General features: G+C 38.2%; 2 protein-coding genes across 12 annotated transcripts in view; one reads left to right on the forward strand and one right to left on the reverse strand.

Moving 5' to 3' along the window:
- LOC130456891 (myocilin-like) overlaps positions 1-910 on the reverse strand; it is a 9,636-nt gene extending 8,726 nt beyond the window's left edge. Inside the window, exons 1-2 of the mRNA XM_056814610.1 lie at positions 535-910; positions 143-457 (exon numbers count right to left, since the gene is read on the reverse strand). Coding sequence (XP_056670588.1) covers positions 143-457; positions 535-910 — 691 coding nt within the window. The remainder of the gene's footprint in view (positions 1-142; positions 458-534) is intronic.
- Positions 533-14,055, forward strand: part of LOC100020287 (protein PRRC2C) — a 96,597-nt gene continuing 83,074 nt past the window's right edge. For 8 of the 11 annotated variants that reach the window (XM_056815536.1, XM_056815546.1, XM_056815541.1 and 5 more), the window contains exon 1: positions 533-824. The gene's annotated coding sequence lies outside the window, so the exon portion shown is untranslated. Of the gene's footprint in view, positions 825-1,257; positions 1,782-14,055 lie in introns of those variants that run through there. The other 3 variants (XM_056815540.1, XM_056815538.1, XM_056815537.1) reach the window with 3 other exon arrangements.

A 14,055-nucleotide genomic window follows, 5' to 3' on the forward strand; every position in this document is an offset into this window, starting at 1 on the left:
CTACTTTATGGTTTGCAAAAGTGCTTTACAAATATAAAATAATACTAGTTCTGCATTTCAGCTATTTAAGGGTTGTTTGTTTTTTAAAAATGTATATGAAAGCCATAATGCCTGGTGCAAATTGCTGTTTCAGTAACCCGACGTCTTGGAATGCACACAGACTCTTCCGCAGGACAGCCATAGGGACGGTTCCCAAAGACTGAGAGCTTCCGCAAGGTGCGCGAGCCAGAGCAAGCCTTGAGGTGGGCCGCATTTCCCCCTCCCCGGGCATCTCCGTAAGGACGCCGAAGTGCAGCAGCATGCTCCCCGTCGTAGTCCACACGGCCGCCGCCTCGGAACCGAAATGGGTAACCGTTCGACTGCGATAGCAAGTACATCCCAAGAGGTGGCAGAGCGTCTCGCCCTCCTCCCATCCCCCCACGCTCAACCCAACGCGTCCCCACGTGATCTGCCCGTTCTTAGGGTCCCGCCGGAGGGAGGCGTGGGATTAGAGGAAGAGAGAGAGAGAGAGAGAGAGAGACGGACTCGCCTTACGTGCGTCTGCGAGATGACGTAGGACGTCCGGGCTGGCTGTCCGCCATCTTGCTCGTCTCTCGCTCTCTCGCTCTCCTTTACTGGAAGCGGCGGCCGCGCTTGGTCGGTTTCTCTGACGCCGGCCTCTGATTTCCTGGCTCGGTAGCCCGCCACCCACCTCCCCCCCCTTTCCCCTTAACCCTTCCCCAGACCCTTTCCCCTCCCGGACCGGAGCCGGGCCAAGACTCCTCTGCGGGCGCGACACTCGCTCACACACACACCCCGCGTTCCCCACCCACCCACACCGGCCGGTAAGGAGCTTGCGCCGCCGCGGCGGGGACGTCTGGGCCCGAGCGGGCGGTAGAGGAAGGGGCCCTTCGGGAGGGGCGGAGGGCATCGGGCATGAGAGCTGCCGTGTGGACTCCTTGTCTTCCCCTCGCCTTACCCTCCTGACTCTTAGGCCGTGCTGGAGGCCTCTGCGGTCCGACTGAGCGGGAAGCGGGAGCCCCCCCCCCCCCCTCCATGTGGCCTGCAGGGTGTGATTGAAGGCCGAGCCTGCGCCCAGCTTGACTGGGCGGAGGGCGACTCTTCCCCGTGGGTGGGCCGGAGCCTCTTGAGGGAGCGTCCCTTGGAGAGAGTGTGTGGGAGGGACGGGGTTAAGGACCTGAACCGGCAAAGGAAAAAAAGAGAAAGAGAAAGAAAAACCCCTTCTTGCGGAACCTGGATCAATCCAACTTCCGCTGAGGACATGCCGCCCAAGTCGGAGGAGGGCGTTGGTGTCTTTCCTCCCCCTAGGCCTCTGCAGCCACCCCGCGGGAGACCGGGGTGGGGGAGGGCTAAAAGGGGGGGCCTTTGGAGTGAGGAGAGGAGGGAGCCGGATGGGCATCCCTTGCCTTAGAACCCAGAGTGAGGATCGAGGGCTAATCTGAGCCTCCTTACAAAGGGATAACGTGCTGGACTCCGTGGTGGGGCTGGTAGACAATGGGATGTGTACGATGTTCACTTGGGGTAGGTTTTTGTTTTCCCGAAATCCCCGTTTTGCTGATTCCCCAAAACGTCCGGATTTCCGTGTGGACTCTATCGTTTATGGTTCTGCCATTCATGGACTGCTATCAGGGTCGAGATTCCAGATGAGCTAGTACCGAACCCCCTGTTGGGAATAGAATGAGGAAAGAGGATTTCTCTCTGATGCACCAGAAAGACCCTAGATTGAATTTTTTAAAATCTGTTGACAGTTGATGAGTTTCACCAAAAAGAAACAAAAGAGGGTAAGCTACCAGTAGTTATTAACTCCAGTACAAAAAGTGGATTTTGATTTCCTAGTCCATGATAATTAAGGTGATGTTTTAGGGATATGCATGGGCTCTCTTCTTGCTCTGTATGGCTCATTAACAAGAAAGTTTAAAAATCTTGCATTGAAAAATTGAAGTAGGCATTTTTCACTTTTCCACTTAATGATAGTAGGTATTGGCAAGTTTTTATTTTAAGCTTTTTTTGTGAAGGCACAGGATTGCGATTACAGGCAACTTTAAGGTCTGATGAGCTAATTATTTATGTTCAATGATATGTTTTATTTAATTTTACTTCAGAACTAGCTGTTCTGGGAAAAATGACTTGAAAAGTTTTATTTTTTAGGATGAAGAAAGCCTTAAAGACAAGCATATTCCCACTTGGTCGCCTTTAAACGTAGTATACATAAAATAGATTCTAACTGACACTATCTTTTTGACTAGTTATAAGAGCTTTTATTCTGAAACAGTTAACTATGTAAATTCAAGGTTTAGTTTTGGGGTTGTTCACTTGAACTATATTATTTAACTAATTCTTCAAAAGCAATTTCATCAACTTTATCATGCAGTAATCTTTTCTTTCTGCCTCATTAACACTTAATACCTTAATTCATTTCAGAGATCAGATTCTCCCCTTCAGGAATTACCCCCCCCCCCCTTTATTGCTAGTTACTATCACAGTGTCCCATCTTTCTGCTTCTTATCCTCTACTTGAAAATATTGTTATCTCTGCAGTAGTTTTTATAGTTCCATTCTAATACCTCTTGTCTATTCCTTCACAAGCCTATAATTTTTGTGTAAAAATTTATTCCTAAAGACTTATTCAAAAGTATGACTATTACTTGGGAGACTGAGTAGCAGTTGAGCATTGACTTGAAAGTGAGTCATTTGGGTAACTGCAAATGATGACTTTAAATACTATATTTGTGGAAAAGAGGGTATGTGGCATGGTTTGTAAAGAACAGTGTTCCTAGGTAGTAAGTCATGCCTAACTGCCTTATGATTAATCTACTTCCAGTAAATGGATACTTGTGACATTGGGGAAAGAGTAACATAATGAAAGTTCATATGAGTGTACATTAACAATGTTACGTAGGAATCTGACACTTAATGTATTGGTTTTCTGAGTCATAATACTTTCTATTTCTGACTAGTGTTATTGGTGACAACCTAGATTAGATTCAGAAAAGTATGGACAGGGATAAATTTATTTACTAATATTAAGGAAAAAATTTTAAATGACAAAACCAAATTGATCTTCAGTTGCATTACATCTTTTATCTTCCCTTCTTTTCACTGCCATAACCATCACACTAGATGAGACCTGGACTATTGCAGTGGTCTCTTAATTGGTCTACAGGCCTCTCTTCTCCAGTGTTAATTGATTGAACATTATTTTTTAGTATTTTTTTTTTGTTTATGGTCTATTACATGTATTTGCCAAAGTAGTTTTCTTGAAGCACAAATTACTCTTAACTCCAATGACCTTGTTACCTCTAATAGACTTCTGTGATCTTCAAAGCCTTTCACAAACTGACTCCATCCTACCTTTCCAGATGTGTTGTTATTTACCTCCACACACTGATATCCAGCCAAACTGGCCTTTGTGATGTTCTTACATATCACATTCCTTGCCTTTGCACAGGCTTTCCCACTCTTTTGGAATGCTTGGCTTGCTAATCTCCATTTTTCAGTCTTTCTAGTTTCCTTAAAAAGCTAAGCTCAGGTCCAATGTTCTACATGAGACCTGTTTCCATGTTTCCCTAATCACATAAATTCTCATTTTTATATATAATGTATACATGTACCTCTCATAGAATATATTCTCATAAGTGGATAGTGTACCTCTTTTCATTTTTGTATCTACAATTCCTAGCATGCAGGTGCCTAACATGCTAATTTGTGGTTAAATTTATTATTGAACTTTATATTTTAGTTACTTTTTTTTTGTTATGGACATATATCTTGCACGCACATTGTCTTCATTAGATTATGAACTCCTTGAAAGCAGGACTGTTTTTTGCTGTTCCTTGCATTTTCAGCACTTAATACAATGTCTGACATATTATGTGGTAAACAAATATTTGTTGATTATTTGGGACAAAATTCTCGTGTCCTTCACAGCCTATAAAATATAGATTGATCCTGCTTGTATTTTTTGTATGATAATAGTAAATGATAATGTATTTCACCCTTACCAAAAGTACTTTCTGTGTTGCAAAGGAATTTTAAATGTCCCTTCTGCTCTGTCTGTAGTGTAGTATATGAACCAACTAAAGAGCATTTTTTAGAAATAGATTGACATGGGGCCATTCATACTTTTGGAATAGTATAGTGAATAGTACTTGTAATTACTGAAATAATATCCATGATCTTACTCATCTATGCAGGTAGTGCTCATTCCTTGTACCTGGTGATTCCTGACAAACTCTCACATAGGGCATCTGTTCTTGAGACTGAAAATTCTTGTTTTCATGTTTCTTGAGCCCTAGTGCAGTTCTCATTCTTTAAATGTGAATGGCCTACATGCTTTTCATATTCTTGATACCTTTTATATCACTCCTGGTGCATAGATCTTTGATGAATCTTTGGTAATTCATCAAAACTTATTTACACGTATCAGAAGTCTTTCCATTGCCATAAGGGCCATCTTCAAATATCTTATGATATTTTATGAATCTTCACATTAAATTTTGTGATTTGATTTGCATCAGATTATGGCTTATTTTTACTGAGATTAATATTAAAAGTATCTCATGTTCACCTGGTAGATACCAGTGGATAATGGTGCTAGTTGAGAAACTCATTTGTCTTTAAACATTTGGTACTTGGAATCTAGTTATTAACAATTTAGTTGCTTGTACAAATCAAATCTGCATAACAAAAGAAATTTAAGAATAAAGATTTAGGAGAGATCAATTATATACTATTAGAAGTGAATTTTTGAGCATTGTTTTTGAAATACTAGTGATGTGATTGAAGAAAGTAGAAACATTGCAGATATCTGCAAGGGCTTGGGCAGAATTTATGTAGAGGTCAGCAAGTGGATTCTCCTGGCTGTAGGTTGAGAGTTTTTTGGTAAGAATATGCTAGAAAATTAGGTTGGTAACATAATTTGGAATAACTTGGATGCCAAGTAGAGGAATTTATTCATTTAACAAACACTGTTTTAAATGGCTACTTCATAAAAAAAACTACTTTTGGTTCTTTGAAAGATATAAAAGTAAAATATAACTGTTATTCTTTAAAAGCTGATGATCTAGATGTGAGACCACTTTTTGGGTAAATGCAAATTTCTGGGCCCAGGAATGATGCCTGTTTGTAGACTGTTGGCACAAGATTATTCTAGCATTAGGAACAAGTGGAAAAGGAAAGCCTGCTATGCCTGGTATTGGGAAAAGAGATCTGGATTTGGAATCAGATGATCTAGCTTTGCATAATTGCACTGCTGTGCACCTGTGTGGCCATGGGCAAGTCACTTATCTTCTCTAGGCCTAATTTTTCTCCCCCATAAAAGAAGGTATTCGATTGGGCTAGAAGATATCCTTTCTAGTTGTAAATCTGTGATCTATGGTTGTTTCAGTAATATAGAAAGGTGCTTATCTGAGGAAGGATAGACTTTAGTAGCTATCTAAGGGAGAACTGAATAGGGTTCTCCAGGGTAGTGGGAGAGGGAAAAGAGCAATGGCTTTGTCTAGTACTGGATTTGAAGTGCTTATGGCAGGTGGTCAAGTTTGACCAGCAAAGAAATGCTAAAAACATAGAAAAAGAAAATGGCACAATGATGTGGTGGAGACTAGGGAAGAAGAGTTTTAAAAGAGGTGGTTATCATTGGCAGTATTAGATGCAGCAGAGAATATCGACTAGAAAAGACCATTGGAAATGTCCAAAAGAAGGACTTTGGTCATTTTAAGACAGTTTTGGGAAAGTTGTAAGGATGAAAATTAGATTATTGAGGGTTAAGAACAGAACCAGTGATTAGAAAGTAAAAGTGGTTGGTCCAATTCAGAAGTAACTATTCCCCAATGAGAAATAAAGTAGTGGTTGGGAGAGGCAGTCACATCAATTGGAAAGTTTGTCAGTGTGCTTTAATTTTTTTAACTTGAAGCCTAGGAAATGACATTAGTCTGTAGGAAAGGATGGGAGAATGTTTGTGATTACTGGCAAAGGAATTCATGGACTAACTTTGCCCTGATCTGTAGTTTGAATTGCTGAAGATTTCAATTGTTTACCTTAAAAAAAAATTTTTTTTTTAAAGATGATTATAGTTCAGGGGTTCTGAACCTAGGGCCCATGAGCTTTTAAAAATATATACTTTTATAACATTTCAGATTACCAAAGGGTGTTCTCCACCCCCTTCCTCCTACTATAGAGAAAATCTAAGATGGGAGCAAATATTCAAAATATTGGCAAAGCTAGATTAGCATATTTAGGTAAAGATGAAACAATAGTTTATACAATGTTGCAAGGTAAATGTTATATTTAATTGAAAATCATTTTATGTTTTCTAGTATATGTGAATTACTAGTCAAAGAATTATTAAAGAAAATGCTGCTCATTATAAATTTCAATCTAATTTAGATTTTAATTAAGAAGAAATTTAATGTTTGTGATTTGGACTATGAGCAAGTGAAAATTTTTTACAGATCTTTATAATGTAATTCTCTAGAATAGTGATCAGCCAAACTTGAGGAATGAAAGCACATATATTCATATGTTATGAAACATATTTGATAGATAAAAACTGGTTTTTGAAGGTTGGCCCTGGGGAATGAAATGATTGAGGCAAAGATTTTTGTAGCTTTTAAAAAAATTATAGAAGCCTTGAAGACAGTATTTTAAGGAATAGAAAGATATTGTTGATATTCCATAATTGGAGCATTCAACCTCAAAGTCCTCTAAAGAGCCAGGGTAAAAAAAATCAACTCCATTATGAAAAGAATGACTTATCTCCATAACTATAATTATAGTGTTGGAAAAGCTAACTTATTTTGATACCATACACAATGCTCTATAGTATTCTGAATGCCATCAATTTTAGAATTAAGAAAAGGCATCTCCTAACTGTTAAAGTAGAATAAAGCTTTATTGATAGAATGTAAACTCTTTGACAGTAAGAGCCTTTTCGTTTTTACCTTTATATCCCCCAGCACCTAGCACATAGAAGGCATACATTAAATACTTGTTGATAGATTGGTAATGATGAATAGCTCTCTGTGCAGCACAATTTTTGAAAGATTGAAAAATTATACTGATATAATTCTCAGTTTCTTCAAATGTATTTTCTTTATACATGGCCACTTAAACTGACTGAAACTGCTCTCTCCAACGTTACCAGTGATCTCTTAACTGCTAAATTAAGTATCCTTATTTCAATCTACATATATTGGACCTGTACAGGATTTGACATTGTTAATAACTATCCCCTATAATTGCTCTTACTTGGGCCTTCTATCTTCCTTACTATTCTTTTTTCAGTCTCTTGCTGGATCATATCTATTCTGTTCTCTGTGGGTATACTTCCCTGATGGCTAACCTATGGCATGGGTGCCAAACATGGCACAGAGATGTCCTTGCCTACAAGAATAAGTTACTAGAAAGGTGAAAGGGACTCTGGTGGAGCTGCTCCCTTCTCCCTCTCCGTGAATCCCCACCCCTCTGCCCAGCTGTCCAGGGGAAGCACTTACTCCTTCCCCTGAACTGAGCTCCTAAGCCACTCTCCCTTTCTTCCACCCCTATATATGTAAGTTGGGGGAGGGGGGGGTTGGCTTGTGATGTCTAAAAGGTTTGCCATCACTCCTATTGCCCAAGGCTCTGTCCTGCCATAGTGTGTCTCTTTCATGTCTCTCATCCCCCCCCCCCCCTTTCCCTTCCAGCTTTCTGAGTTCATTTATCATCTCCACAAATCGGATCTATATATTTTAATCTTCAGGATGTTTCCCTGTTTGTTCATTTTCTCTCCTGACTGCCACTACCCTGGTACAGGCTCTCATTACTTCATACCTGGATTATTGCACTTGTTTTTTAGTTGGTCTCCCTGCTTGAAATCTCTAGATGATGCAGTCCATCTTGCACTCAGCTGCCAAAATGATTTCTAAAGTATAAGTTTGACCATGTAACATCCATACTCCTTTTCACTCCCCTAAGCAAACTCTAGTAGCTTCCTGTTAATCCTTGCATAAGACAACTCCTTCATTTTCACTGATCCTCAGGCCTAGAACGTTTTCCCACCTTTTGCAGAAACCTTTATCACTACTTCCCTCAGAGATTATCTTTACTCTGTATATATATCTTGTATATACATACTTGTTTACCTGTTATCTTCATTAGGATGTGAGGTTCTTGAGGTCCAGGATAGTGTTTTTCCCTTTCTTTGTATCTCCAGAGATGTCCTTGCCTTTAAGAATTTAAATACTTATTGCTTTGACAAGCACTTTCTTGCTCTCTGTTCTAGGATTAACTACTTCCTGTTAAACAAATTGCCAACTGGATATACAGTTGGCATCTAGTAGCCATTTCCAAAATAGAACTCATTACCTTTCCCCAAAAACTCAACTCCTCTTCCTTATTTTTCTCTTTCTACACATTGGAAAACAATGAGATAGGATGATAAAATAGTCTAATACAAGGTATTACTTTACTAATAAATTAATAAAAAATAAGTTTTTCCTCCCCACCCTAAATCGTGGCATATAGGAAGTCCTATTCCTGTTTTACAAATGAAGAAACTGAGGCCTGTGTATAATAACAGCACAAGGATTTTAGGCAGCCAGATGTTGGAGTGCCCAGGGTGCTCGACTTGGGAATCACAAAAACCCGAGTTTGAATCGTACTTCAGACACTAGCTATATAGTCCTGTCACGTAATTTCACTCAATTTCTTTGCCTGTAAAATGGACATAATGACCTATGTAACCTCACGATTATTAAGAACATAAAATAATTTTCAAAACTTAGTTATATAAATTAATAGTAACAACAACAATAATAAGGTACCCAAATTCTAAGCTTAGTATTCCTCAATATGCCATACTAAGTAGAGTTTTGCTCATTGGTCCTATTGTCACATATCTAAAGAATTTTAAAGGTTCCCGTTTTTTTGTTTGTTTGTTTGTTTGTTTGTTTGAACATAGAATTGTAGAAACAAATAGCAGCAATATATTTTAAAAGTCAAAATGGTTTATAACTTGAAACATTTTAAATATATAAACTAATAATAGTTTTATAAACTAACCACATGGTTTTTGAGAACATGAATTACAAAAGCTTACATTTATCCAGAGTAATTTTTAGTGCTTTACAATTGTACTATTTCTTTTTAGTTTAAGCATTTAACATGTCAGCAACCTTTTTAATTTTAATAAGTTTGCAACTAATTAAAGGGAGTCTATGGATTATCCTGTCTTGAGAAATTTCTTTTTTTTTTTAACCCTTACCTTCCATCTTGTAATCAATACTGTGTATTGGTTCCGAGGCAGAAGAGTGATAGGACTAGGCAATGGGGGTCAAGTGACTTGTCCAGGGACACACAGCTAGAAAGTATCTGAGTCCAGATTTGAACCTAGGGCCTCCCATCTCTAGGTCTGGCTCTCAATCCACTGAGCTACCCAGTTCCCCCCCACCCCCATCTTGAAAAATTCTGATGAATTTTTAGCAGAAACTTTTTCATAGAATTATAGATATTAGAGACCATTTTAACCCCAATTGTGCTGAAAAGAAGAATCCTCTGTAGCACTTCACAATAGATAATGATCCTACCTCTTCATGAATAGTGGGCTCTACTTTAGAGGGCAGCCCATTTCATTCTGGTTACAAAATATTTTCCTTAGTTATCTATAGCTTCTTTGTATTGGACCTAGTTTTTTCTCAGCCTAACTATGGGCATGAAGTATTCTGTGTCACTTACATTGACAGTATTTCAAGTTTTTAAAGACTATTATCACGACCTTACTAAAGTCTTCAGGCTTAGATAAAAATCACCAGGTGACCATTCTCATTGTGTTGTGGATCCTAATATTTTTATTATTCTGGTTGTTCTTACTAGACTTAGTACTAGACTGCCAGTAAGTGTCCAATAATTGTGGTGCCAAGAACAGAACATGATACTCTATATATTTTCTGACTAATACAGAATATACTTATATCTTCCCTTAATATTGTTATTCAGTTAGTAGCCTGATACTGTCCCTCTTCCCCCCTTTAAACCTATACCTTCCATCTTAGAATCAATACTGTGTATTGGTTCCTAGCCTGAAGAGCAGTAAGGGCTAGGGAATGGGGGTTAACTTGCCCAGGGTCACTCAGCTGGGAAGTGCCTGGGGCTGCTTTTGATTCAGGATCCTCTGGCCTAGGCCACTGAGCCATCTCCTCCCCACCCTCACCCCTTTTTAAAAAAGCATTAACATTGTACTTTGGGCTCCTTGAAGTAGACTTATGGTCAACTTAAAACTTTTTTTAAAATTCCTGTTAAGCTAAGTTGTTTTTAGTCCATGGTTCTATATTATGTATAATAATGAGGTTTTTGTATCTGTCTGGGTTTGACTTGCCTATTCATCCCGTTTCTCTTTTTTTAATCTTGATTCTCTTATCTGTGGGTTAACTTTACCCAGTTTCTATTATTTATAGATTTTATATCTGCCTTTTATGTATTTGTCTGCATCACTGATTTTTTTTCCTTAAAATATTGTACAGGATGGGGCCAAATATAGAACCCCTGAAGTACTCTATTGGAAGCCACTCTAGGTGGGAAACGTACACTACTAAACATTCTGAATTCAGTTGTTTATCCAGCAATTAGATTTATCTTAATTGCACTCTTTCCTAGTCTACAGTTTTCAATCTTTTAAACTTTATATATAATATTTTACAATTTTACCTAAATAATTATGTTTAAATTTTTTTGTACTTAAACCTGGAGAGTGAACTGTTTAGATCTGTGCTTTAGGACTATCACTTTGATGAGAACATATTGGAAAGGGAAGAAATTTAAGGTAGGGATGCTGAAGGGGGAGGCTTCTACAAATTTCTCTTAATATCCCAGCTTTTAAGTTCAGACTCTTGGTTCCAGTGATTGAAATTACTCCTCAGATAGCTACTTATATAGCTATTTCTTTTAAATCCTAAACTAACCTGCTGAATTGTCTACTAATCAGTCTATTAATGGGATATGCTTAATCCATTTTGTATTAGTATGAGGGTTAAATCCCTCTGGGAGTGAAAGGCTAACCTTGCTTCCACTGGGGGGTTAGGAAGAAGCTTGATTTTTGTTCTTTGTAATTTATATAGGATTATTCCGTTTAAGTATATTAAGCTAGCATACTAATTTTATTACTAAGGCAGTCCTGTAAATATAAATGGATATGTTGGGGAGTGGTTGGGAAGCAGTGCTATAGGGAGTGTGTGAGGATTCTGTGACAGGTAGTTGTGTTATCTTAGAGTTTAGAGACTTTAGAGGCCAGTCCAGTAATAATAATTTTCATTATAAAAATATCATCTCATTGGGAATATGTTTACATATCTTTGGAGTAATATAGGAACCCCAGCCTCTGCTTTAACATTTAGAGTAATTCAGCACTTACTATTTTGAACCAATCATTGTTTAAAAAGTCACAGTTTGGTATTGTGGGTATAATCGAAATAACACTGGATGTGAATATGAATGAACCCAGATTCACATCTCACCTCTGTCACTGTCTGTTTTCTTTGTATCCCCAGTACTTAACACTGTGCCAGGCAAATAGTGAGTACGTGATACATGTGGGGGGTAAGGGTGGAATGCTTTGACTTAACTGTACTGCCATAGGAAGCTGGGAGAGTCAAATTCAAAAGCACTTACTGTTATGCCAGGCATCATGCCAAGGGCAGAAGATACAAAGAAAGGCAAAAAATAGGCTCTGCCTTCCAGGAACTTGCAGTCTAATGGGGGGGACAACAAGTAAACAACTATATGAAAACAAAATATGTACAGTATAAATTGGAAATAATCAAGGTGGAAGGTGTTTAGAATTAAGGAGGACTTGGAAAGATTTTTTTGTATAAGGTGAGAATTCACCTGAGGTTTGAAAGGAAGGTAGGAGGGTGGACAAGAAGAGAGAATATTCCAGATATGGAGGGAGCAATAGCCACAAGTCTTGTCGGGAGGGAAGACAGTATGGATTCTGGAGATGGCAGCGTTTTGTGCAGAGAATCAACAAAGACAATATCATTGAATTGCACAGGTTGTGAGAATGAGCTAGGTAGATTAGGAGACTGGAAAGATAGGCAGGAGCCAGGGAAAAGGGCTACCTCTGACTTTTACAGTTCTGCCTGTCTGTAAATCCACCTGTTTTATCCAGCCCACATCTCTACATTTTTTCCTAAGGATATCAGGAATACCATGTGCCTTTCTCAAATTTGTATCCTTTGTGGCAGTGTGACATTCCTTTGATTACAATGTTGCCCAAGTTGGGACAGGAGGAGTTGGTGGAGGAAATATAATATATATTTTTTATTTTTAAACCCTTACTTTCTGCCTTAGAATCAGTGCTGTGTATGTGTAAATGGGAAGAGCCATAAGGATTAGGCAACGGGTATTAAGTGACTTGCCCAGTCATACAGCTAGGAAGTGTCAAGAAACCAGATTTGAGCACTGGATCTCCTAGCTCTGGGCCTGGCTCTCTGAGCCACCTGTCCTGCCTCCGCCCCCACCCCCACCCCCACTTTATTTTAAATAAAACTTTCAGTATTTTTACATCTTGAGTTTGAGAGGGAGTAAAGGTATTTCAGTATTGTTATTGTCAAATTTTTTTTGGTAGTATCAGGTCATGGGAAAAAGTCACTTCAAAAGGCAGGAGTTAAAATACCCTGACTTAGTTACTTATTAGCTAAGTGACCTTGAACAATTCAGTTGGCCTCTTTGAGCTTCCATTCCCTTTTTTGAATGAGGAATAATACTTGAATTCACATGTTTTGATGGGTGTAGTAAATGAGACAATCCATAGATTTACTACCTGAAGACATCTTAGAGACCAAAATAATAATGCTTCCTCATTTTACAGGTGAGGAATCTGAGATCTGAAAGTATTTTTATGATGGGGAAAAGGACTCTGCTTATTGGAAAGTGTTTTAATATGCTGTATAATCAGGTTTTCGAAGGTGGGAAGAAGTTAGCCATTTAGTTTGTCATATTGGTTCTTAAAAAATTGAGGGTGTTGGAAAATACTTTCTTTAGGAATTTTACTAATTAGTTTCATATGTTTATGTGAGATATTATCTATTTAATTCTTGAAACATTTTGCAGCAAATCATGAATTAACAATGGCAAATGCGTTCCCCTACTTATCTGTAATAATAGAATGGACAAAACAGTATGTGATGTACTCTCAACTAAAATAATTGTCATAGTTGGTTCTTTTCATGTTCTCCATTAGATTGTTTTCTTTGTTATGCCACCATTCCCTCTTATATAAAAGTAAAAATTCCCAAATTCTAGTTTCTCTTATACTTACATGCCTCTTTCTCAAAGAATGTATTTAGTAGACAAGGGACTCCCTAAAGAATTGGAAAATACTGGGTTGAAACTTTGAATCTCCAATTCATACCAATTTAATTTTTGTTTTAAAAGTGTCTCATAAGTTCGACCCATTAATTTCCCAACCATAAGCTTGCTCTGTACATTTTTTTTAAGTTATTGTGGTTTCTTCTGTTTCTTTGTTTTTGACTAAACTCTTGTTAGCACTCCCTCAGCTCCTAAAATCTAGACTCCCTTTAACTGAGAGGGAAAGAAAGAGGAAGAAAAAAATTACCCAATCATTTCCTGTTCCCCCTCTAATTTTGCCTATCTAGTGGATATGAGGTGATACTGAGTTTTAATTTGCATTTCTTTAATTATTAGAATTTTTTTTTTAATATGCTACTGTTGGGTTGGATTTCTTACTCAAAAACTTCCTATTCATATCCTTTGACCATTTATTAGTTGATAAATGACTTATTTTCATAAATTTTACCTAGTTCCCTAGATATCTTAGAAATGAGATCTTTGCCAGAAAACGTGCTTCAGTAGTACCTCACTCATCCATTTCCTAGGTCTTTAGAAAAATTAGAAACAAATGCATTAGTTTTGTTTGTGAGAGGAAAAAACCAACCTTAATTTTTGTGTATACAAAATTTTCCATTTTTGGACCTTTTTCTTTATCTTTTGTTTAGTGATGAATCTCCCCCTCCCCCCCCACCCCCCCATCACTCTAAAAGAAAATTTCTTTCATGCTACTATAATT

Source organism: Monodelphis domestica, chromosome 2 (assembly GCF_027887165.1).
Source record: "Monodelphis domestica isolate mMonDom1 chromosome 2, mMonDom1.pri, whole genome shotgun sequence".
Classification (NCBI taxonomy): domain Eukaryota; kingdom Metazoa; phylum Chordata; class Mammalia; order Didelphimorphia; family Didelphidae; genus Monodelphis; species Monodelphis domestica.